Consider the following 26,868-nt stretch of genomic DNA (forward strand, 5'->3'; position numbering starts at 1 on the left):
CCCCGCGCAGCTGGCGCCCGGTGCCCGCGCTCCCAATTGGCCCGTGCGCGGTCGCTCGGTGCTGCAGCCAATGGGCAGCGGCGGCGGGGGCGGCGCCTACGGGTCAGGCAGCCAAAGGCGAGGCGATTGTTGACAAACTCGCCCTCCAGCTCCACTAGGGCTGAGGCGGCCACAACCTCCAGGCTGGGCTCTGGCTGTCCGCCCCGCCCCTGCGTTAGGGACACCGCGCGCGCTGCAGCAGTTCCCGCCGCCCCGGGCAAGATCACCTGGAGACAAAGCGAGACCGAAGAACTTCCCGGGACTAGATGGGCAGTCAACACACTGGTTCGGGTAGGTCGAGTTGCCGACCTCAACGGCTGCCCTAGCCCCGGCTGCAGCATCCAGCCAACTGCTGCAACTTCATCCTAGGTCCCCAAGCGCCGCGGGTACGCACCAAATCGGAACGACCATCTCTGGTCACTAGCGCACACACCCAACTCTCGTTCCCCAGTGTCCCGCGGGCCCTGCACCATCAGTGCCAACCCCGGGGAAACACGTCCCCCGAAGGTACGGCGCCACCAGCCTGCACAGCAAACGAGTATCGGTGCGATCCAGCACTCGGGAGCCGCTAGGAGAGCCCAGCCCTGAGGACCGAGCTAGTTCTGCTGGTTGGTTGGTCCCCCGTGTGGCCTTAGTGGTCCGGAGAGGCCCTGAGTCCCTCGCGGCCAGTGGATCCTGTCTGACTGACGTTGTCCGCAGGGCGCACACAGCGGGGGCTGGGCCTCCAGGCAGATCCGACAAAGCAACACCAGCAGCTAAACCTCGGCTTGCATGAGTCACAGGAAAAGACCAGCCTTGTCAGTTAAATCCCCACCGCAGTTCCGCAAACTCTCCGCAACGGGCTCATGCGCCCGAAGAGCCAAGCCGCCAAACCCTCAGGTACTGCGTGGCTACAAGCAGGGGATCGCCGGGCTGTCGGCGAAACTTCTCCTTTAGGCTCACGGGGCAAGTCCCCAGCACGGCGACGACAGCTCGCGCTCTCCCAGCCCGGCCAACAGGGCTTCATGACCCACCCCCCGTCCCCCCGCCGGGTGCGAAATCCAGGCCCCAGTCGTACTTCGGTCAGGTGTCCTCGGCGGCCCACAGCCAGCCCTGGCCTAGAGTGGACCTGCCCAGGAGGGGACCCGCCTGCACCTATTGCGACTAGTGGGGCAAATACGCGCGATTCTGCCTGCACGTGCGAGGGAAGCGGGCGGGGGATGGAGCGGCTCGAGCTCCGGCGCCTGTGCCGGTCTTCCAGCGGTCCCAAGCCGGTGCTCCGGAATTCGGAGGTGTTTACCTTGCGTTTCTCAGTCCGGGAGTCAGAGTCAGACATTGGGGGAACGAGGGCCGGGGGGGGGGGAGACGCCGAGGCGGTGGCCACAGGAGCTGGACAAGCCGAGCAGCCCGAGACGGTGCTGTCTGCAGAGGAGCAAGGATCGCGGAGCGGCTGCAAGAACCGGCGGCGGCGGGCAGCGGCAGGTCAGGGCGTTGGGCTCCTGACGAGCTGTCGACCCGGCGGCTGCGCGGAGCGAAGTGAAACCCGCGGTTCGCTGCAGCCCTGCTCAGACAGGCGGCCCCGCGCCGGCGCCCAATCACCTGGAGCTCCGCCCCTTGGAGTTCCCGCCCCGGCGGGCTGGCAGCTAAGCACCGCCCCCACAGAGCCGGGGCCGCGGGCTCCTGCAGGCTGGGACAGGTAAAGGCGGGGGTGGTCCCGACGGGTTCCCTGCGTTGCGCACCGCCCACCCCAGCGTGTTTACCCGAGTGACTCGGCTTGCTGGCAGCTGCGGCTGCCCATCCCCCCCACCCCAAAGTGTTCCCCCTGTCGTCGGCGGGCGCAGCGGCAAGAACTGTGAGGGCACCCCGGGAAATACTGCGCCCGCTGGGCACGGTCGCCGGAGGAGAGCTCCAGGAGGCCGCCTCTAGCGTTTGCTGCGCGGACTAGCCCCGCTTCGAGCTGTGCTGGGTCGCTCTTCGAAAACAGCGCAGGACAAAGTTGGGCACCGAGTCTCTGAGCGTGCTCGCGTAAGACTCCCAGGCGTCGGGTGGGACCCAGATCCGCGAGACGCTCGCTGTCCTCCCCGCGCCCCGTGGCCGGACTCGGACGTCGCTTCCGGTCACCCCGCGCGCCATCGTCGGATTTTTTTTCCCAGAGCTTAGCCTTGGGGGGGAGACAAACCCCCCCCGCCCCCGGGAGGGGGAAAGGTCAGTCAAGAAAAGCACAAACAGCAGCCCACAGCCGCTCCCACGCAACTCAGGTGCGGGGCGCGAAGCAACTGTACGCCCGTCAAATAAGGAAATGTGGGGGGAGAGAAGGAGGAAAGGAGAGTGGGAGGGAGGGAGAGAACCCAAAAGAAACGATACTGAACAAACATTAGAAATAAAAAGGCACCCAAGAGAGCCTCGGTCTCCGGTAGAGAAGGTGAGCTGGGCTGGGCCCGCGGGGACCGGCCAGATTCGGTCCTTCGGTGGGCTGGAGTCGGTGCCGGCGAAGCGGCGCAGTTCGGGCCGCGCTGGGGCCGCCGTCTGGAGGTCACAGTATTCCCCACCCTTCCTCCCTTTGCAACCCCAGCCTCGTTTTCGAGTCTTCACTCTTCCCTCTCCCGGGGAGACCACACTCCATCTCTTCTGTGGGTCTGAACCCCGGTCCTCCCGCCGAACAGGTGTCCCTGGCCCCATGCCTGGCCCTTCCTGCTAGTTCTTTGCGCGCCTCGGTTCCTCGCCCCCCGGGGTGGACGGGAGCGCGGCGGGGAGCGGGAGGATGGGTCAGGAAACGGAACATCTTGCCTTCTGCGACGCCGAGCTGAAGAACACTCAATGGAGGAGCTACTCCAATCTGCACCTCGATCAGGCCGTGGAAGGGGCCTCCAAGTAGAGGAGCGAGTGGGGAGGCCTTGCTACGGCCGGGGCGCCGTGGGCATGGTTCGTGTGTAGAAGCCGTTCTAATGTCGGCGTGACCCAGCACCACCCCAGATTAGTCTCCGGTGCGTCCCGAGCGGGGCGAAGGACCGGCTAGAGGAAGCACGCCGGTCCGGCCCGGGGAGTTCGTAGCAAGAGGGAAAGGTCGAGGGCGTGCACATCGCGGACAGACTGGACTCTAGGAAGCCGAGACCTGTCCTAACCGCGGGAATCGCTGCCGTGGCCCTCGGCGGTGGCTCCCGTCGAGCTTTGTGCCTCTGCAACTCCGCGTCGGGGGTGGAGGTAGGCAATGCAACCTGCTGCGCCCGCGGGGAAAGAGCCCCAAGGGTGAGCCGTCAGCCACCCTGGGTCCTACCCGGTGCCATCTCGGGCGTCGGGCGACGCGGAGCACGACCCGCAAAAGAACCACGCCGCCAAGTCGCGTGGTCCGTGCGTCGCCTCGCCCTTGCGACCCGGTCAATACCTAGGCGTCGGGGAAAGCCAGGAGCTCCAGATTAGGGCTTAACAAAGAAGCCTGCCCGGAGGCGGTGGTTCTCGTTAACTCGGACGAGCTGGGGCCCTTCCACCCGACGCGCATCAGGCGGCTTGGAGCCCCTGTCCGGCTCTTTCCCCGCGGTGCGTGCGGGAATCCCTCCAGGCGTGAAGGGCATCGTGGGAAAGGCCGGTGGGCTCTGGCTCACCGATCCTGGATATCGATCTCGCTGCAGGACAGTAACCCCTCCCTGCCACCGGCCGGCGTGTGGAGGGAGGAAAGCGAGGACTCGGACTGAGCGGACAGGGGACATGCACGCACCGCGGGCGCCGCCTGTGGGGTCTTTCCAAGTTTCGAAACCAGTTCATTCGGCAGTGGATCCCCCAAACCCGCCTCCTCAGCACTCCAGGCTGCGGGCGCGCCGCCCTTTCAGTTCATTGCTTTATTCAGCTTCAAGACTGCGCTCTTCTACGGGACAGATTGAACTTTTACGCGGGGGCTAATGTGTGTGTGTGTGTGTGTGTGTGTGTGTGTGTGTGTGTGTGTGTGTGTGTGAAGGGGGCGGGGGGGATTGATCTGGGATCAGGAAGCCGTCCACCGGGGAGGGGGGGGTGCCAGGGGGAGGGATCAGCTGGACTCCTTGCTCTACTGAAAGCACAACTCCAGCCCCCCCCCCGCCCCCTCTCCTCGGGTGCGTTTCTGCGCGGAGCCCAGCCTCGGCCGGTGCCACTCGCCCAAGCCAACTTTTGCCGGTGCGTGGGGCGATGGGACGTCCCCCCTCTTCTTTTGCCTGAGGGTGTTTGATTTTTTTTTGTTTTGATTTTTTTTCTTTTAACTTTGCACCGCCGTTTTTCAAAATTACGGGGAATGTGAGTCACCAAGGACAGCAAATCCTCGAGGCCGGCACCGGGCGGTGGAGGTGGGGGCGGGGAGCTCCTGAGGGTCTGAAGCCGAGGGAGGGGGGGCTCCAGGGGACAGGAAGGGAGAATTCCCCAGGAAGCGGCCGCCGGGGCCCCAGCCGCCGCCGTGCGCCTTCACCAGCCCCGGGCAGGACCTCGGCTTCACGATCAAACTGCCCGCGGGCAGGGGCCCCCGCACGAGCCAGCCTGGCCTCAGCCCCAGCTCCCGGGGCTAGCGGGGCCAGCTTCGTGGCAGCTCCAAAGGGGCCGGTTCACACCACGCCACGCGGGGTACAGCTTGGCGCGGGGCGCGGGGTGCGGGCCTGGAGGGCGGGCGGCTGGCTCCGCGGGCGCGGGATAGAGGGCCCAGGAGGCCTGCGGGTCGGGGATTCCCGCTGTCGGCGCTTGGAGGTCGGCGAGTGGAAGGTTCAAGGCAGACCCCACCCTCAGGGCATCATTCTTCACCGACGCGCACGGGTGCAGCCACTGCCAAGCAAGACACAAAGGGCCAAGGGTCTGCTGACGCGCGCTCTCCCTGAGACCCGCGGCTTTCTGCACACCCGCACGCAGCTGAGCACTCAGGAGGCACGGAAACCAACCCTTCCCTGGGACGCAGTAGGCCAGAAGCAATTGGCTATGAATAACCCTCGGAACACTATTTATCTCCAGAATTTCGAACTGTCCCCTAGCAGGCCAGACATCTAGGCGTTTTCCGTAAAAGAGTGGAGGTGGCGACTTACTCGCCAGAGCCCTTGGTCTAAGAACTAAGCTCTTCCGCCCCTCCCCCCCCCCCCCCCCCCCCCCACCCCCTCTTTCTCTTCTCCCTCGAGGTTCCCTTCCTTTCCTCCTCTGGAGTGGCTAGGGCGCCACCTTCCGGAGCGCAGGAGCAACTGAACAGAAGAACCTCACCGCAGGTAAGCCTGCTCCCAGCCTTCCCAGCTAAGAGCTGGCCACAGAGAGGATTGTGGAATCTGCAGAAAGGGACAGAGGACCAAGGCTTGGCACTCTTGGACACTCTGAGCACTTTTCAGCTACACTCCAGAGACCTGCAGTAAAGCAACACAATGTTGTTCAGGCAGTCACTGGCAGCCATGGAGAAGACAGACATCCCTGGTTCAAGAGAGGGGGATTTACGGGTCAGTGATTTTGAGAAGCTACACTGGGCATATTGTTTCATTTTCCGCAGTTTACGTGCCCGAGCATTATTTTCACATCCAGAGAAGAGAAAAATCATAGATTATTTTCTGTATCTGAATAATTGCAGAGGAATGGCTTTTCCCTTCTCCTAACCAATTCTGTACTGTACTCATCATTTTCAACTTCTCAGCAAGTAGTAAATTCCTTTAACGTCCCAAATCACAGTAAGCACAAGTTTTTTGTGTATATAATTTTGAACTCATCATTTCCACTACCCCCAACTTTGTCCTCCTGGATGGTAGAACTCTGAGTAGCACTGAAGTTAACAGCACACACTTTCCTTCTGTGGCATTCTAAAATGCTATCTGAAGTGTTCAAAGGAGCTCACAGAATGCAGATGGGAGTGGAGGTGGAGGAGGGGAAGAGCATGAATATATAAAAGCCCAATTATGTATCTTTCTTGAAAATGTCCTCAATTACATCAGTAATTTCTAATGAAAAGCCTCATTCTTCACACATTGTGGTTAAGCACCATCAAATCAGTACTGAAAAGACTTTGATCATATTTGCAAGATGCGCAGATGAACTTTCACTGACCAAGATTTCAAAGTTCATAATTAATACTCTTGACAAATCCCTGACTAATCTGTCAACTTTCAATGTCTTTAACCACAAGGTTCAAAATCATGAGATGGTGTACACAGCCTCTGAACTTTCCACATAATGTCACATAATTATTCAAAATACATTTCCCTTTGAGTCTGCATTACATAACTTTTGTCACTTTAAATGAAAGTGTGTGGAAAAAAGCAAGGGCTTCATGTGTTTAGTGCTAAATATAGAATTAAGGACCAGAGGTACAAATCATAGGAGACAGATTTCTGAGGGTTTTTTGGTATGAGGATTTGAACTCAGGACCTCATACTCCATTGATGCTCTATCACTCAAACTAAGACCTCAGCCTTGCTTTTTTGCTAGTCACTTTATAAGGGAGTCTGTCAGACTTCTCTGCCCAGGTTGGCTTCAAACTGCAATCTTCCAGATACTGACCTCCTGAGAAACTAATGATTATAAGCCTGTCACCAGCACCGGTCATAAGAAAAGATTACAAAAGGAAGAGAAAAGAGGGCTAGGAATGTGGCTTAGTGGTAGAGTGCTTGTCTAGCATGCATGAAGCCCTTGGTTCGATTCCTCAGTAACACATAAGCAGAAAAGGCCAAAGTGGCACTGTGGCTCAAGTGGTAGAGCACTAGCCTTGAGCAAAAGAAGCTCAGGGACAGTGCCCAGGCCTTGAGTTCAACTGGCAAAGAAAAATAAAAGAAAAAAAGAGAGAAAGGAAGGAAGAAAAGAAAAAAAGAAAAGAAAGAAAATCCAGTGGCAGGTGAACAGAAGTTTTCTTCACTTGTGACCCTTTCATTGATGCTAGAAAGGAACAGTGAATTGATGGGAAGACTAAGTGAGGTGACCATACTGTCAAGATTGTTTCTTAATGTAAACTTCTGAAGACTGTAATTCTCCTTCCTATATTCTTCACAGATTGTGATAGGAACCTACAAAGGATTAACGTTTAGGTAGAAGGATCAAGTCTCATTTCTGTTATATTGGATGTTTGGCTGTCATTCTAGGCACTCACTTATGTCTCTGCCTGTCAGGATGATAGGTACCGAAGTCCCACTGTACATCATAACCCAGGCTGGACTTGGCAGGTTTAAGGGTGTACACTGCAAGTACAGGTTTCCTACTTCAGGAAGTTGTTGAGTTTTAAAGACTGCTGGAAATAGGATCTTAATACAAAAGATATTTGACTAGTTAATACAGCAATGTTACAGGTTGTCACAGAAAAAAAAAAAGCCTGGCTTTGAACTGCAATTCCCAAATCTCACCTGCCTACGTTGTTAGGATTGCAGGCATGAACCATTGGCACCCATCTTGATTCTTAACATTTGCACATGTCAGATTGTTATGAGAGCCTTTGCTTCTGATCCGTCGAGTCAGGGTCTGTACTCTTCATTTTCCCTCCCAGATGGCCAAGTAAAGGCAACAAGGTGCTGAAGGAAGCCACTAGGCCTCCATTGCCTAGTCTGCCTGCTTGCATCTTGTGTAACTTCCTAACAATGCCAAGAAACAACATATGGCACTTTGCATACCTATCTAAACCAGGTTGGTATTTTCTATATACCTATTGGGTGTCAGATGGCAGAGGAAACCTTTACATTCTCTGACTCACTGGTCCTTACTACAGATACCATTCTAGTTTATAGGCAAACCAAGGTTTAAAGAAATAGAGCACCTTTGTTGAAGTCACAAATCTGAAAAAATGTCTCCACCATCAAAACAAGTGAGTGACCTTGGATGCTTGACTTACATCAGAATGTCCAGATGTCTATCCATGCTAGCTCAAGTTTCCCAAGAAGGTCATGGGGTCTAGGAATGATGTTGCCCCTAGAGGAAGATGCCGAGAAGGCTGGCTTCAGAGGTAGCTGGCTGTGCAAAAGGACCAGCTGGAGGGTCTGGAAACTTCCTGCAGTAGGCCAAGGCTTCAGCTCTCCAGAAAATAGGTTCATCCTGGAGAGACCTGGAGATAATGTTCAAAGCACACTAGGTACTCTTTCTGGGAATGGGAGAAGACACATGCACCACAAGAAAGTTGGCAGTCTTCTGCACAGCTCTATAGACCCTTCCTGCCCTTCCAGCCACCACCCTAAATCATCAAACACAATCCAAATCCCTTCCAATGTGCACCAAGCCGACTGACAAATCATGACCAGTGAAATGCCTATGGCCAAGAAATTAACCTGTAGCTCTTCCTGCTTCCTGCAAAGACTTCTAGGCTCACTGAATGCCAAAGGCCGTGGTCTCATTTGTCTCATAGTGAGTTGCCTCTCTTGAAGAATAACACGCATTTCATTCAGGTAATATTCCTTATGGGGTTAGAGTGGTAGGTCTTTGCTAGCTAATTGTCATCTTCATCCCTATTATTTGACTGATAGTCAACATAAACATAAACATAGCATTGTCCTGGTGCTAGGGGTTCATGCCTGTAATCCTAGCTACTCAAGAGGGTGAGATCTGAGGATTATGGTTCAAAGCTACCCCGAGGAGGAAAGTCTGTGAGACTCTTCTCTCTATTCAACCAGCAAAAAGCCAGAAGTGGAGGTGTGGCCCCAGGGGTAATGGAAAAGGGACAATGCTCTGGCTATCTGTTCAAGCCCCAGTACTGTGTGCGCGTGTGCACACCCACGCACGCACACACACATGGAAAAGAAGAAAAAGAAAAACAGAATAAACACTCACCTGAGACTCACACCGGATACTATGATTCTTTTTCTTCAGTTACTCTCCACACACGGGAGCAGGGGCAATTTCTGTTTTCTCTGATAACTGGCCAGTTCCTTGGGGGCAGGGTCAAGCCTCAGTTTCTTAGATCTCTTGGCCCCAAGAATACATGCGCCCTTGTGGTTTCCTCTAAAGCCAAGTCATATTGGCATAAAACAAAATTCTGCAGTTATAATTAATAATCAAGATTCTAGCTTAATAATTTCTCTGCATCTATTTAATTAATATTTTATGTTGACTAGCTCTTAAAGATATTTAACATAATCTGAGATGTTAGAATGAAGAAAATTTCCTAGCCAAACAATATCACCTTTATTGAGCCTAACTAGAAAGTTTAATTTGAGGAGAGACAGATTTACCTTCAAAATGTTCTTCTTAGTGCAATCATTTGTTTGCCTGATGAATATACCATTCAACTATTAAGTATTATAGAAAATGTCCACTCAGTGAAGGAGTGGAGTGTTGAACCTTGACACCGTCCTTATCTCTAAGAAGTAAGAATGAAGTAAGGCTGGCACATATTGACTACATATATTCTTGTTATTACTCTGTGTGTGTGTGTGTGTGTGTGTGTGTGCGTGTGTGTGCCTCCACTTTGCATTTTACTGGCTAACTGAAGATAAAGTCTCCTGGACTTTTATTCTCTGGCTGGATTTGAACCTGGATTCTCCAGGTTTCCACCTTCTAAATATATAGGAACACAAGCATTACAACTTATTGATTTTTTTCCCCTAGGGATGGGACCCAGAACCTGACACAAGCATTCTATCACTGAACTATACTCCCATCTCAATTTTCTTATTATCATATGTTCTCCAATTAATAATGAATACAACATTCTTTACAGTGCCAATTCCTTTATAAAGTTCGCTTGGTCATCATTAAATAAAGCAAGAATGCTGACACAGAGGCATTCTCTTTAACCACTTAATAAGAACTTCTGGCACTTTTTCTCTGTGCCACTGATTCATAAGAGGAAAGTTTAAAAAGAACACAAGGGTACATCACTTTCCCTCTAGAATACAGGAAACCATAGAAAAGTTTTGGCAATGGAATTAAAGTAACCACAGTGCCTCTCTTGGTAGCATTTTCTATAGACAAATGCATTTTACATGAAACAAGAAAGAATATTCAATTAGGTGGTTATAATAATGCTGCAATATTAGTTTCACACCTTTTTCATACAAAAGGATATGGCTGTTTAATCAACTGATCGCTTAGCCTGATAAGTATATACCCAAGAGAGTGATTTTCAATCAAGAATTTTCTTCAAAAGCAGAAGCACCATAAACTTCCAGAACTAAGTAAGTCATCCAGTAGGTGTCTGCAGGGTAAATACTCTTGACAGCCCCCTGCAGATAACCAAATCTGTGCATATTCAGCTCCCACATATAAAATGGCATAGTGGGGCTGGGAAGGTGGGTCAGTGGTTGAGCGCTTACCTTGTATGCATGAGGCCCTGGATTCGATTCCTCAGTACCACATAAGCAGAAAAAAGCCCGAAATGGCCCTGTGGCTTGTAGCTCACTAGCCTTGATCTGAAGAGCTGAGGGATAGCGCCCAGGCCCAGAGTTCAGGCCCCAAGACCAACCAAAAAAAGAAAAAGAAAATGGCATAGTATTTGCTTATAACATCATCTCCTGTGTCTTACACTATATCAAAATTACTTACTGTACCTAATACAATCTAAATGCTGTGCAAATAATTGCTATTTAGGGAATTATTGCTTAGGAAATCATAGCAAGGGAAAAACTCATTTATTTAGTACAGACATGTTTGTTTTTTTTTAGTACAGACATGTTTTTGTACAATACTTTTATTTGCCACTGATCAAACCTGTGGATAAAGAACTTGAGCTAAGGAGGCTGAATCCAAAGCTATCATAAAGAAGGTCTGTCTTGCAAGTTTTAACTTCATGGGCCCAAATGATATCACTAGCAATTTGGAAGGGCTCCTACTTCTACTCAGGATATGTAAGGAATCAAGAAAACTTCACTTTCACAGTAACAAGCAGATGAATCTGGATAAAATTAAAATGATCCATTTAATGAGGTTAATGAAGAAAGCACAGTTTACACTTTATGGCAGCTCTGATGAAGTAATTTTGTAGAGAAATGTCTTTGCATATGAGGGTTTAGGTTGGTAAATGAAAGTGTAACCCTATTAAGGCGGGGAGAGACTTTAAAAGGATGAGAAAAAATGGCCAGATGGACTGGAATTCAGAACTGAAGCATATGAAAATGTGTTTGACCCATCAATATTTACCCTAATCCAGAATTTTGTCATGTAAGCATTAGCTATGGGGTCTGGAAAACAAAGGAAATGTGCAGAGTTCTCTCTGTACTTGGAAGCTATGCTGGAGTTGAACTCAAAGACACTGCCACAATAGTCCAGCATCCTTCCAACTCAACTGCTGACGGAATCAAAGGGCAGCACGGAGGTAGGACAGGCTAAGCACAGTGAATGCCATCTAATTACAGCAGACCCTGCTGAACCCTAATAATCATATGAAGAGAGGGAAGCACAAGAATTAGAATCTGTTATACACAATATCTGAAGTACATTAGGACATTCTAAACACCCTGCAAAGAAGAAGACATGTTACTCAAACTCTAGAGATAGCACAGTCAGTAAAGGCAGAATTCCAAATGCTCCCTTATGGGAATTAGCAGACAAAGATTATTAGCAGACAATTATTATAAATGTATTTAGGAATTTACAAGGAAAAAATGGGTCTAGTGAGCTACAATGGGATATTTCATGAGATAAATGTAACCTCTAAGCGAGAATCAAAGGAATATTTGAATAAAAAAATTACATAGTACATTATACGTACATTAAAAAAACAGCAGCAAGGAAGATAAAACCTCTTGTGTCCCTATCTTGGAGTTTATTCCGCTTAGCATCATCTTATATGGTCATACGTACATAGCTTTTGACCTTTTCTGCTTGTCTCAGACATATACTAGTTATTGCAAATAAGGGAAACCATGGGACCGATATTTCTTTGGGCCTGGCTTACTTCACTTAATATAAGTTTTTCCAAGTCTTTCCATTTCCTAACAAATGGGGTGATGCCATTCTTTCTGATGGAGGCATAGAATTCCATCATACACACACACACACACACACACACATACATATGCATATATATATATATATATATCACATTTTCTTGATCAATTCATCTACTGAGGGGCATCTGGGTTGGTTCCATATCTTAGCTATGGTAAATAATGCTGTGAGAAACATAGTTGTGCTGGTAGCTTTAGTATACCCTTGTTTGTAATCATTTGGGTAAATGCCCAAAAGTGAATGATTACTGGGTCATAGTGGAACCTCCATACTGCTTTCCAAAGTGGTTGAACAAGTTTACATTCCCACCAACAATGCAGTAGGGTTCCCTTTTGGCCACATCCCCTCCAGCATCTCTTGTTATTAGATTTCTTGATTATCTCCCCCCATGGTATAACCCCTGTTTTCATTGTATTTAATTCTGGTGCCCTGCATCTTGTGTGTGTGTGTGTGTGTGTGTGTATATATATATATATATATATATATATATATATATATTTCTAATTGTTTTGGGGAGGAGGGAAATAACAAAATGTTGAAACAGGTTGACTCATTGTAACAATGAGATGTACAAGACACTATATTGGGGAAGTGGTTAGGGAAGGGAGGGTAGGGGAAAAACAAAGGAGGGGTAACAATGCTCGATAGGAAATGTACTCATTACCTTACCCATGTAACTGTAACTCCTCTGTACAGTATCTTTACAATTAAAATATATTAAAAATAAAAAATTAAAAAAGAGGAATATTTGAGATCAAAAATTAGCCATGGCTTTAACAACAGGATGAGTATTGTCAAGTAAAAGTGCACAATCTTGAAAACAAATACGTCAGTAGAAATTACCCCAAATGAACAAAGAAGAAAATACAAAACTTCAGTGCCCTGTTGTATTACACAGGCAATCATATATATGCTATTGTAATCCCAGAAGTTTCCATGAATGAAATATAAACTATTTGGAAATATAATGGCGAAAATGTCTATAAGTTTGAGATTATAAATTTAATATCATACCTGTACATGTAAGAAGTTCAATGAGTAGCAAGCAGATAAATATCTTAATAGTTCAACCTAAGCACATGTAGTAGAATCTCAAAAGTGTACAAACTTGTAACATTAGTTATAATGTCAATCTACATAAAAAGAAATTCACAGCTGAATTCTTATCAGATGCAAAACAAGACAATATAACAATAACTTTAAAATTCTGTATCCAAAGAAACTATGTTTTAAAAATTAAGCTGAAAAATAAAATTTAATAGTTAAACCAAGATTTCAGTTTAATATAAAAAGAACCAACAAAAGTATTTTGGCCTCAGAGGTTGTAATGCTATTTAGAAACTCTCAAAGTCAAAGCAAATACCCTGAAAACATTACAGGAAGGAATAGGTGAAATTCTAGGACTCCTTGGCACAGGCTGAAATTTTCTTAATAGAGTCCCAGAAACACAACAAATTAAAGAAAGGTTGGACAAATGGGATTGCATGAAACTGCAGAGCTTCTGCATGGCAAAGGACATAGCTAGCAAGATCAATAGAAAGCCCACGGATGGGGAGAAGATCTTCACTAGCCATATAATGGACAAGGGTCTCATATTTAAAATATACCTGGAACTCAAAAAATTAAATCTCCCAACAACAAATCCTCAAAGAAACAACTACCCGATAAATAAGTGGCTAAAGACTTAAAGAGAAAGCCAGGCGCTGGTAGCTCACGCCTTTAATCCTAGCTACTCAGGAGGCTGAGATCTGAGAATCTTGGTTCAAAGCTAGCCTGGGCAGGAAAGTCTGTGAGACTCTTATCTCCAATAAACCACTAGAAAACCGGAAGTGATGCTGTGGGTCAAGCAGTAGAGCACTCCCCTTGAACTGAAGAAGAGCGCAAGGACAGCGCCCAAGCCCAGAGTTCAAACAAAAGAAAAAAAAAAAGACTTAAAGAGAAACTTCTCTGAAGAGGAAAGAAGGATGGCCAATAGACAACATGAAGAAATGTTCATCTTCTCTAGCCATAAAAGAAATGCAAATCAAAACAACATTGAGCCGGGCGCTGGTAGCTCATGCCTGTAATCCTAGCTACTCAGGAGGCTGAGATCTGAGGATCGCGGTTCAAAGCCAGCCCGGGCAGGAGAGACCGTGAGACTCCTATCTCCAATAAACCACCAGAAACCGGAAGTGGCACTGTAGCTCAAGTGGTAGAGCGCTCGTCTTGAGCTGAAGAGCTGAGGGACAGCGCCCAGGCCCAGAGTTCAAGCCCCACGACCGACAAAAAAAAAAAAAAAATCAAAACAACATTGAGATTCCACCTCACCCCAGTTAGAATGGCTATAATCAAGAACTCTAATAACAACAGATGCTGTAAGGAATGTGGCCAAAATGGAACCCTACTTCATTGTTGTTCAACCATTTGGAAAGCAGTATGGAAGTTTCTCAAAAGACTTCACATAGAGCCCCTCTATGACCCCAAATCCCACTTTTGGGCATTTACCCAAACAATTACAAACAAGAGTATACTAAAGCTACCAGCACAACTATGTTTCTCACAGTATTATTTACCATAGCTAAGATATGGAACCAACCCAGATGCCCCTCAGTAGATGAATTGATCAAGAAAATGTGGCATATATATAAATACAATGGAATACTATGTCTCCATCACAAAGAATGACACTGTTCCATTTATTAGGAAATGGAAAGACTTAGAAAAAATTATGTTAAGTGAAGTAAGCCAGGCCCAAAGAAACATAGGTCCCATGGTTTCCCTTATTTACAATAAATAGTATATGTCTAGGACAAGCAGAAAAGGTCAAAAGCTATGTACATATGACCATATAAGGTGATGTTAAGCAAAATGAACCCCAAGACAGGGACACAAGTGGTTTTTTTCTTTCTTGCTATTTTTTTAAATATATTATGTGGGTTTTTTGTTTCTTTTATATTTTCTTCCCCCATGGTATAACCCCTGTTTTCACTGTATTTTATTCAGGTGCCCTGCATCTTGCATATACAATTTTCTAATTTTGGGAGGGGAAGGGAAAAAACAAAATGCTTAAATAGGGATACAGGTTGACTCATTGTAACCATGAGATGTACAAGACACTAGGTTGAAAACAAACTTTACAACTTGTGGTGGGGAGGGAAGAGTTGGGGAGGTTGGGAGGGAATGTATTACATGGGCAAAACAAAGGAGGTGGTAATAATGCTCCATAGGAAATGTACTCATTACCTTACTCATGTAACTGTAACTCCTCTGTACATTATTTTTACAATAAAAATGTATTAAAAAAAGAAACCTCTGACAACTTTATACAAAATATCTTTAAAAACATACCGAGTGGGCTTAGAATGTGGCTTAGTGGTAGAGTGCTTGCCTAGCATGCCTGAAGCCCTGGGTTTGATTCCCTAGTACCACATAAACAGAAAAAAGCAGGAAGTGGCTCTGTGGCTCAAATGGTAGGGTGCTAGCCTTGAGCCAAAGAAGCTCAAGGACAATGCCTAGGCTCTGAGTTCATGCCCCAGAACTGGCAAAAAAAAATACCAAGGATGAGAAATTCTTTTCATATTATGAAGTAGTGATGCTGCCTTAAATAAGCTCATAGCAAGAAAACAAAATCAAAGACTAAATGTCTCCTATAAATGTAGATGAAAAAATCTTGAGAATATATTCACAAACGTGATCATCAATACAAAGAAGGGCAAGTTTCATGGCTGATGTCGTCTGAATGTGAAATGGCTCCAAAAGGCCCATTTGTTAAAGGATTGGTCCCAAAGGTGGTGCTATTAGGAGGTGGTGGAATTTTTAGGAGGTCATTATGTCATTTGGGTGTACTCTTGAAAGGAATTGTAGGATCATAGCCCACTTCCCCTTCCTTTCTTCCTGGCCCTGAGGTGAGCAGTTTTGCTAAGCCACCTGCTCCTACCATTGCCATCTGGCTCTCTCACTGGTTGGCCCCAGATAAAAATGCAAGACCCTATCTGAAAAATAACTAAAAGAATAAAATGTCTGTAGGCATAGCCCAAGTGGTGGAGGCATCTATCCAGCCAAGTGCAAGGTCCTGAGTTCAAACCTCAGGAGAGAGAGGGGCGGGGGGGGGAGGTACAGAGATTGAGAGAGAAAGAGAGAGAGGACACAAAAGTAAAAATCCTACAGCTTCTAGAAAGAAGGGGGGAGGTACAGAGATTGAGAGAGAGAGAGGACATAAAAGTAAAAATCCTACAGCTTCTAGAAAGAAGGGTGTGTGGGGGGGAGGTACAGAGATTGAGAGAGAGAGAGAGAGAGAGAGAGAGAGAGAGAGAGAGAGAAGACATAAAAGTAAAAATCCTACAGCTTCTAGAAAGAAGCACAGGAGAATAGCTTTACAGCCTTGGATTAGGTTAAGCTTTTTGAGAAAAGGCACAGGGCACTAACAAAAAATTAAAATCAACAACTTTTTATTTCATCAAACTTAAAAATATCTGCCTATTAGAAAGTATTGCTAAGAAAATGAATGGACAGACTGGACAAATTAAAGTATCTATATTCCCAATGTACACCAGAGTCCTATAACTTAACACTAAATGCACACATACAGTTTTTAAATGGACTACTAATAAGAAAAACTAGATAAAGAGACCTGTGTTTGTCTTATAACTCCATATGAATTTGTCTTTTCTAAGTTTCTTTTTTTAATTTAAATGTTATTGTATAGGTGATATACAGAGGGGTTACACTTACATAAGTCAGGTAATGAGTGCATTTCTTTTCAAGCAGTGTCACCCCCTCCTTCATTTCCTCCCAGTTTTCTGACTTCTGATCCCTTCCCCCCAAGTTGTAGGTTCATTTCCAACATAGTGTCTAGTGAGTATCACATATGAATTTGTTAATTCCTCAAAATATAATGTTTAATCGAAGAACCCCACTCACCCAGAAAGAAATCAGGAAGTTCTGAGTTAAAATTTTAACAAAGTAATTTTAATGTAAGCCTTACAAGATTACTATTTCTTTTTATGCTTTTTTTAGTTAAAGAAGAACATGCATGCAGAGCTGTAAGTATAGTAGCTTGCTAAATTATCATAAGAGGAGCAAACTCATCCATCATACATATTAAGAAATAGAACATGGGTCTCCCAATGGCCCAGCAAAAAAATCTCCTGGCTCGAGCTGGCCATTACTACTTACATTGTTTCAGCAGTAGGCTATTAGGCTAACAGAATTGACTCCTGGTGGTTCAAGGCACAATATGTGATGTAACTATTAGCTGTCCAGGGAAGGAAGCTACTAAGAGTCTAGCCTTCTACCATATAGGGGTTCTTACAAGTAAGTCCCATCCCTTCTCTATGCTTTACAGTGAGGTCACCCTGCATGCTATCTTCCTGTAGTTCCTTGGGACTAAGCGCATTGTGTCCCACCCAGGAGGGAAGAGGTGCAGATTGACATAATGATCAAATCTTTTTTTTTTTTTTTTTGTCAGTCCTGGGGCTTGAACTCTGGGCCTGGGCATTGTCCTTGAGCTGAAGAGCTGAGGGACAGCACTCAGGCCCAGAGTTCAGGCCCCACGACTGGACCCCCCCCCCAAAAAAAAAAAAGAATCTCACGGACTACTTTCCTGCCCTGGCTGGCTTTGAACAGCGATCCTCAGATCTCAGTCTCCCAGGGGTGAGCCAAGGGAACCTAACAGCAATCTTATCTTTAAAATTAAACAGCCTAGCTGGGGGGTGGCTCCTGGCTCTTCCCTGGTAGGAAGCAGGAAAGTCCACAAGATTCTTATCTCCAATTAATTACCTAAAAAGCCAGAGTGCTAGCCTTGAGAACAAAAGCTCAGTGACAATACTCAGGCTCTCAGTTCAAACCCCAGGATGGGCACAAATTAAAATACATAAATAAATAAAACCGGAAAGGGAACTTGCCCACGAAAAGTGAAAAGCAACTATAAACACATTTTATTTTCACAAAATACAGTAATTTCTAACTCAAACCTTGTTATACTAAAATAAACATCCTGAAATTATTTCCTTTTCTCTTTTAAGTTCAGTTAACTTACTTAATATTTTTTAGAATCATGATAAAATCCTTAACCACTACTGGGGTCTAGTTGGACTCAGGTGAATTCCAACTTGTGAAAGGGCTTTGTTTGTGGAAGACAGCTCCTCCTCACGCAAATTTCACAATTTTTCACTGTGAATCCTTGGTGATGGGAGTAGACCTACAGTCACACATGGAGAAGAAAGCCCCAATTGCCTGGCATTTGAAGCATCTCCCCTGGGGAACCCAGAGTCGAGCAGTTGCCGGAGCTCAGAGGCTGGAGCTTAGCAAAACATTTGCTCTCTCCAGTGGCTATAACAAGTTACTCTTGAATGAAGGAAATGGAATGATCTCAATTCACTTCCCAGATACACAAAGCCCCACTGTGGGGCATGAGGGTTGACCAGGTGGCTACCATGTGGAAACCAGGTCTGTGGGGATGGGAGATGACCTCAGGGTCCCTTTTCTAGGCTAAACTGAAGAAATTACCCCCCCCCCATATGTTTTCTTAACTTCACATGAATGACCTGCATTTTATAGGTTCAACCTAGTAGTTCATGCTACTGAGGAACCTGAGTGGGTCAGGAGGACAGGGGAAGAGAAGAGAAGATAGATTTTCCCCTTTCCTAGGCAGCAATCTCTTGCTAGTAGTTTTCCTCTCTTGCTCTCGGTGCTAGGACAAGGTAGAAGTGACAGAAGGGTACAACCAGTTGTGGTGATGCCTTCAAAATACAGGATTTAACTGTTTGACTCTGTTGAATTTCTATCATGTGACATAATTCTAATAATACCTGACTCTTTGCTCAAGGCTACCAAGCAGGAACTGGCCCTTCTCACACCAGAGCAGAGCAGGACTCTATGCAGGTAAGCCCATACCAGCTTCCTCACTGAGCCTGGGGGACACACTAGCAAGCAAGCTGTTTCACTTACTAGCTGTCAGGTCAGATGGACTTTATGGGGTGGGGAAATCTCTTTCTTCAGATTCCTTATACAGAAAAGTGAGAATCTATGCATAGTACAGGAGACTGAAGGCCTGAGAAATTCTACTCTTTCCCACTCCTGGAGATGTTTTCAATATGCTTTGCCTAAATCTTCGGTTCATGTTGCCCTGGATTGTGAATTGGATTCTGAACATCTGCTAAAGCTGCATTCATCCAGGTGGTTTGGGGGAGGGGAAATGGAGGGGTGGGAAATCTGAGTGTTCATTGGAAATAAATATTCCATGCAAAGTGAAAACCATCCCACACTGCGTTTGTAGGAAGTGGAGAGCACATGTAGGGCACATTATAGGTTATGGGTTTGAGTGTGGGGTACATATTCTTCCTAAAACTAAGATTTAAGGAGGGCTAATATCCCAATACTATCTTTCCAGCTTAGAACTCCTGTACAACTTTTTTTCCTATATTGTTTCTTCCACTCTAACCCTTTCTGCTATCAGATAATATCTACCATTATATAGTTTAGGCATAGTTCAAAATAAATGAGTGATTTGTTTTGAATAAAGGGGTGTGAGAATAAAGTATAAATAATCATGTAAAGTAAATAAATGTAGAAAATAAGTGTACCTGTCTTTTAAATTCAGATGGGAGCTTGTTAAGCATACTAGCTTTGGGGCATGGTCTATGCCATGCAGCTACATATTCTTACAATAAGCCACACCTTCTAAATCAATATACCAATGGTCATGTCTGCTCAGAGCCACTTGAATGATCCATCAATCAACAGGATTGAGTGCTGTTCTTCCTCAATGGTTGACCAGGCTGAAGTCGAAACATGTCCTAGTGATCAGTTTAGCAGACACAGCCAATGAGCCCAGACCACATGTCACCAGCTAGTTCTTCTCAGGTTTTTGAGCAGTGCTTTCACATACAGGAAAAAAGAAATGGTTCCTTACAATGGAGCAATGGAGGCTGACGAGGCTGTTTCCATGTCTATATACCAGCCTAGGTGCAACATAGAACTGCAATTTATGCTGGGAAACCTAGGCTTCCCCTTGCACGGCTATAGGTTCACTAAAGTGAAAACTGTCTCAGAGGCATTGGAGAACAAATCCAGTGAACTAAGCTCCAATAGAGATGTAGCAATTGACAGGCCATGACACCGTCAGGATGTTAATGCAACAGCTCATGAAGAAGCAAGGGCTGTTGATACAATGTAATGAAAAATGGTGTGTGTATTGGGAAATATCAAAAATTCTTGGACACAGTTATGGTTAGTGTTAGTGTTTACTTTCTCTTTTCAGGAATGAGGTGTGTGTGTGTGTGTGTGTGTGTGTGTGTGTGTGTGTAGCGTGCACTAGTCCTCAGGCTTGAACTCAGGGCTTGAGTATCCCTGAGCTTTTTCAGTGGTTAATTGAAGAGTCTCAAGGACTTTACTACCCAAACTAGCTTTGAGCTGGGATTCTCAGATCTCAGACTCCTGAGTAACAAGGATTACAGGTGTGAGCCACTAGCACCTGGCTTTCAGGTGTGCAGATTTGGGTTTTATTTTTTTAACACTACTGTTAATGGGCAGTTCCTTACAGTCTCTGAGAAAGTGGAAGAATGGGCTTTCTCCCTGCTGTTTGGAGTAAGCAACTCTCTGCCTGGAGCATTCCCCGCCTAGAGGCCCTTTGTAACTGGTTTTATTATTTGAGCTCAGGGCAGGAAACAGAACCTGATTTAACATTTTTCTAAGTATTATTTTCACCACATTGAATAGGGTCCTTTTTTGATCTGCAACCCACAGCTGGGCTGTGGTTCTCTCAAAACACACAGACTAAAAAGCTTCCTCTTGTGTTAATGTCTTATTGTGAGCTGACCACATGTCCCCATATATTTGTTTCTTCCCCACTGTTTCAGAGTAGGCACTATGCTCAGGACACCAGGGGGCCAAAGAAGGCTACTCTATGTCTACCTTAAGGTGACTTTCAAGAATTGCAAAATAAGGGAGGAAATTCACAGCCAACCACTTATTTTCATTACAATATACCAATTGAAGGTGTAATTTTATTTTATTTTTTAGGAAAACGAAGTGGTTTTTAATGGAGATATACTACTATTAACGGTTGGGTTATTTTCTTCCTGAAAATGAGCCTCAGCTGTGACTCTATGAGACTGATAATTATCTGAAGCAAAATAAACACAAATGTCTGGGTTAATGAAGTCTGAAACAGGGTAATGCCTGGGCACTGAATTTTCCAAGAACAAAGAATGTAATTGTTCTGTACATATCCCTTAAAAAATACAGAATGAGTGAGACCTAGGCACCCTGTGCATGGGGACTTTGTTATGAAGGAGTCTGGGTGTATGTGTGTGTGCGGGGGGGGGGGGGAAAGGTGTGTGTGTGAACCATCGAATGATGGTCTACATGAACTAGTTAAAGGCAGCAGCTCATCCTACAACTCAGCTAGCTAGCATCAGAAATCTGCTATGGAAGCCTCAGATTTGTCAAGCATTAACTTAATAGAGTCAACGTCAGATGCCCACTGCCCACAATAGAGTTACCGTTATTTTGCCTGACCATACTTTACCCAAGATAATGAGCATGGATCTGTCCTTCAACTCTGAAGTTCAAGACTTTCTACCTGCTACCCTATCTATCCTCGAAAGAGAATTCCCTTGAATGTGGAGACTGAGCCCCACTCTTGCTTGTGCTTCAGCCAAGGGTCAGCAGGGAAGGGGTACAGCAATGCATTTGACCAATAATGGTGCTGTTCTATACTGTTTCCTCAGACTAGCATTTGGGAGTGAGTCACTGGACCTGCCTGCATTTTCAAGTGCTTGGTAGCTATTGAATTCTGTGGTTACTGTGACATAACAGTACCACAGGTCCCTCTTCTGAATATGAGGGATGAGTGATAAAGTTTTGGGAGGAGTTGAAAAATAAAAATCATTAATATTTTTTGTTTCTAAGACAAGGAAAACACAGTATCCTTCTCTGCTTCTCATGTCAGGAAAATCAAGTGCAGTGAATCACTCCTTGTCACTTTGCTATGAAGTAGAACACAATCCTGTCACACATTGATCATGTGAAGTTCCAGAGGCATGAAATCCATGAGTGATATAACAGGGTTATTTTCTAAGAAAACAAAGAGCTAAAGATGGGTGCATAATAAGTTTCTTCACCCTAAGGGCCCACCCATACCTGATTCCTGATCCTCAAGCTGGTCATGGGATTCAAGTACTTCTGTTCTAAATTCCAGGCTCGCTCCTGGAACACTAGCTTGGTTCCATACAGCGGGCAAAACTAAGGGTAGAAAAGAGGAAAGAAATGAATAGTGATATATCAGCAAATGCAGACTGTAGGAGGCAAAGAGGAATAACACCATTTTGCATTTTATAAAATCACAAAATACTTCTATAATGTATAATTGTCATAGTTTAGATGAGAAGAATGTGTTTCTTTTCTTTCTTTTTTCTTTTTTTTTTCACATTTTTGCTGGGTGTTGGTCGCTCATGCCTGTAATTCTACTCAGGAGGTTGAGATCTAAGGATCATAGTTTGAAGCTAGCTCAGGCAAGAAAGTCCAAGAGGCTCTCATCCCCATTACTCCATTAACAACTAAAAAAAGAAAAAAGAAAAAAGCTGGAAGGGGAGCTGTGGCTCAAATGGTAGAGCACTAGAATTGAGCAAAAGAAGCTCAGAGATAGTGCCCAGGCTCTGAGTTCAAGCCCCATGACCAGCACCACACACTCACACACACACACACACACACACCAAAACAAAAACAAAAAAAACCCTACCACCAAGAAACATTGTGTGGGAAAATTGAAAAGCATATGTGTGTGTGTGTGTATATATATATATCTGTATATATCTATGAAGAAAATGAGTACTATAATCAGGTTCTTTGTATTACTTTACCCTTAACTCACCATCTCATTTTGTCTGTAACCTCACCTTGTTCTCGCCACATACATTCAGGTTACTTAGAATTCCATACAGAATGGCTTTGAAAATACGTGTATAATTTGTTTCTCTTCTCAATTCATGAAAAAGTACATTTAATGTGCTTTCTGAATATTGTCATCATGATAGTTTCCATTGAGCATGGTTCCATTGAGTAAACTTTCACAAAAATAGCATTTCTCATTTACATCTTGTTTCAACACGTTGTTCCTCTTACATTTCTGAAACCTACACAGAGGGTTCCTCATGACATCATGGTTCACCCAAGCTACAAACAATAAGTTTTCCTGAAGCAAGCAGTGACTTGCCATTTAACAATTCATTCATTCATTCATTCGTCTTTACTGTTCTGTGATCCCAACACACACAAAATAGGGAGCTCAGTGTGGCCGTTCTTCCCAGCTCCATCCCCAGCTCCAACTCAGCCAGCTGCCATCTTGTTTCATCTCTTCTCCTACTCAAGTCCTTCTGTATCATTGGGACACACTTCAACCATGAACACCTCATTGTGTATCTCTGAAAAAGGACCAGGACACCTTCCCTAGGTGCACAGGCTACTCTTTAAATCAAGAAGTGGCATCTCCCACCAACCTAGCATCAATGCGACTTGCTTAGAAGCTAATCTCATTGTCAAACCCTGTGAGACCCACAACTCTTCTTATTCTGAGTCAAATGGAGTTAGTCTTCCTTTCAGAAGATGGTATGTCACTTAGGGGCCACAACACTCAATAGTCAAGAAGTTTGCAATCATATATGCAGATAATGTAGTTTCTTCTTTCCTTTTCTAGACATAATAGAATCATTACAAAGAGCCTCAAGTATTCTGTCTTCCTAGAAAGTGTGGCTTAACACCTTGGGTATGATATGAACTTACTAAAGGCTATAATGTAATTGTGTGGACAATGTATTTTCTTTTATATGCACTTTCACAAGGTATCCACTTACCCTATAGTAAGAATAACTGAAGAGAATAATGAAATACATCCTGAAAATATAAATCCTGATAAAGTAATAAATCATGTACATTATGGGGCTAAATGGAATCACAGGTCTTTAGGTGAACTTCAAATGCACTCCAAAAGAAGTATTTGTTAGGTACAGAAAGTTATTCCTTATCACTTGCAGAAATACAACAGCAAAGTCAGGGACAAGAAATCTGGAGTATAGAACTACAAGTATTCTTAGAAATCATCTCATCTTCACACCTAATGCAGAAAGCTGCCTCGGCCAGGGTCAACCAAGACACCGCTGACTATTCTCATTAGGACAGTTCAAGAATTCATAATTCATAATTTAAAAATAGTTCATAATAAAAAATATTAAAAGTGTGGACAAGATGTAGGCAAATCCCAAGAGACAATGCAGCACACCAGAGTGGTAACTACAGGGCTGCTAGCATGGTAGGGCAGGGGGTAAGCAGGTGGACAGGGGCTATTGCATCCTGGAAGACAGAGCATTACAAACGGGGATACTTCAAGAGGAGCTAAGACCATCAGTTGAGGAATAGAACCCCAAGGTGACCCCACAGAGAGGCAACAGGAGACAGAGATCCTAATTTCCCTCTTCCTCCTTTCCAATCTCTGGCTATTCATGGACACGAATCCAGCCATGATTTGAATGTGTCCCTCCAAAGTTTATATGTTAGAAACTTAATTCTCAAAATTTTTATGTTAATGCTATTTAGAGATGAGGCCTTTATAAGGTAGTTAGGGTTAATTGTGAAGGTAGGCCCCACATGATAGCGTTTATAAGAAAAGGGAGACTCTAGCCGTCACCCTTGCTCTGTGGTCCTCTCTTCTGGGTTATGATTCAGCAAGAAGACCTCACCAGGTGTAACACGCTGCTTTTGAACTTGCCAGCTTTCAGGACTATGGTGAGCCAAATAAACTTCTATTATTTATTTATAATATTATTTATTTATAAAATTATTATAATATTATTTATAGTAATTAATATAATATTATTTATTTATAATATTATACCCCTCTCAGGTATTTGGTGAAAACAGCAGAAAAGAGTCTAAGATTCTTTTCATGCAAGAGTCAACTTCCTGGTACATAACTAGGCGGAGAAGAATGGAGACTAGAGCTGGAGAGGAAATGGAAGATAGTCCTTACAAGTTCCATGTCTCATATTCATCCAGTCCCGGTCTTTTTGTTTTTTCCTGTGTGTTACTAAGGTTTGGACTCAGCACTGGCACGAGGCAGGTATTGTATTGCTAAGCCACATCTTCTGCTGTGTGGTTATTTTTGAAATAGGGTGTCACTTTTTATCCAGGCACGTGCCCAGGCTATAATCTGCCTATTTTATGCTTTCTGCCATAACTGGCATGACAGGTATATGTCACCATGCCCAGATTCTTCTGTTAAAATGAAATTTTGTATACTTTTCTGTAACTGTGATCTTCCCAATGTCAGCCACCCAAGTAGCTACAGTCTTTTTATTTTTTTCCCCTTGGTGTAGTCCTGGGGCTTGAACTCAGGGCCCCGGGCACTGTCCCTGAGATTTTTTTGCTCAAGACTAGTACTGAAAGATTAAATGAAAGATTAAATAGATTTTGCCAGAGAACCATGAAAACCTCCAGGTACAGAGAACAAGAAAGGTTTATTGTCGGGAAAGGAGGCTAGCAAGACTCCTTCTCACAAGGGAGAAGGGAGAAGAAGCAGTCTGAGGTGACCTATAAAACCCAGGAGGTTTAGGAGGAGCTAAAGGGGCTAAGAGGCGGAGACCCCAGTGTGGACATGTGGACCAGGGGCTTCATCATGGTGGACTAGGATTTATGGCTGCTATCCAAATAGTAGATAAGGGGTCCTGCCACTGCCCAGACCTGAAGGTCACTCTAAGGGGCTCTTGTTGCCTTATATGGTGGTAGCTGCCCCAGAGAAGTGCCATCCCAAGGTAAAGGGGGCTGGAGGCTGATTATTTACTGCCTTTACTACATGGGCCTACTGTTGCCTAGGAAGGGAGCGTGCTAAGCCGTGGAGAGGGGAAGGAGTGGACTAAGCTATGGAAGGGAGCTCATTTTACTAATAAGTACTCTATCACTTGGGCCACAATTCCATTTCTGGATTTTTGGTGGTTAATTGGAAATAAGAGTCTTATAGACTTTTTTGCCTGGACTTGCTTTGAAACACAATCCTCAGATCTGAGCCTCCTGAGTAGCTAGGATTATAGGCCTGAGCCATTCCACCCAAGACTCTATACTTTTATAAACAAAATAAGAGAATTTTCTTGTATAGTGGCCATATAATATTTTTAAGCAAATGAGCAAAAATTATCATGATAATTTGGCTTATATCAAACATTTCACCAGCTGACACTGCTAACTAAGCACCTTGTTTTCAACCAATTGAGGTGCATATCTATATCTATATCTATATTTATATCTATATCTATCTATATATCATCCCTAAGGGCATGTTTCTTAATTTGTTCTTTTAAAGTCATCTTTTCAGAATGACCTACCTTGAACCCTTCCAAATGTTTTGATTCAGTCACCCGTCATGTGTCATTTATAAGCTTGTCAAGCCTTATCTACCATGTTATAGGACCTCCACTTTTCAGACTTTAGTAAATAAGACAGATAACTCTAAAGATATAGTTTGAAGATTCAGGTTTCAGGTAATAAGTAGTAGACAAGATCACCTCTGACAGTGGATGTAGCCATGACCTGAGGACTCAAAAAAACCCTACAGAGTCAAAGCAGACTGAGGAAGAAGATCAGAATTCAAACTACAGCCAAAATGCTGCTATGTTTAACTTTTTCCTTTTGATCCTCATAATGTTTGTCTCTGGAGGAGCAGAGCAGGATAAACTAAACCCAGTTTTCTAGCTGGATGATGAGGAAAGGGAGCCCCAGGGAACTGGACAATACTGGGGAGGTCATGGAGAGGGCGGGCTTGGGAAAGCAGCCTTACAGTTGTTTATGTACTTCTGGGCTCAGCCACAGGAGTGTGTGTGTGTGTGTGTGTGTGTGTGTGTGTGTGTGTGTGTGTTTGCTGCTAATTAGTATATAAAAGACTGGCAATTGAACTAGCAGACAGATGAGAGCCAGACTGGCCAGCAAGTGGTGCTCATGTGGAAGAGGTCTGAATGGACACTGGAACCACAAAGCAGGGAAGGTGGA

The 26,868-nt window shown here is 45.1% G+C and overlaps 2 protein-coding genes across 4 annotated transcripts in view; both read right to left on the reverse strand.

The window, feature by feature from the left end:
• The window catches only part of Bcl2l11 (BCL2-like 11 (apoptosis facilitator)), a 40,697-nt gene extending 39,167 nt beyond the window's left edge, over nucleotides 1-1,530 (reverse strand). For 2 of the 3 annotated variants that reach the window (XM_013019845.1, XM_013019848.1), the window contains exon 1: nucleotides 1,319-1,530. The gene's annotated coding sequence lies outside the window, so the exon portion shown is untranslated. Of the gene's footprint in view, nucleotides 1-266; nucleotides 297-1,318 lie in introns of those variants that run through there. The other variant, XM_013019847.1, reaches the window with a different exon arrangement.
• A 2,991-nt stretch (nucleotides 1,531-4,521) lies between these two features.
• The window catches only part of Acoxl (acyl-CoA oxidase-like), a 278,059-nt gene continuing 255,712 nt past the window's right edge, over nucleotides 4,522-26,868 (reverse strand). Inside the window, 2 exon segments of the mRNA XM_013019717.1 lie at nucleotides 4,522-4,794; nucleotides 21,979-22,080. Coding sequence (XP_012875171.1) covers nucleotides 4,522-4,794; nucleotides 21,979-22,080 — 375 coding nt within the window.

The sequence above is a fragment of the Dipodomys ordii genome, unplaced genomic scaffold (genome assembly GCF_000151885.1).
Source record: "Dipodomys ordii isolate 6190 unplaced genomic scaffold, Dord_2.0 Scaffold47, whole genome shotgun sequence".
Taxonomy (NCBI): Eukaryota; Metazoa; Chordata; class Mammalia; order Rodentia; family Heteromyidae; genus Dipodomys; species Dipodomys ordii.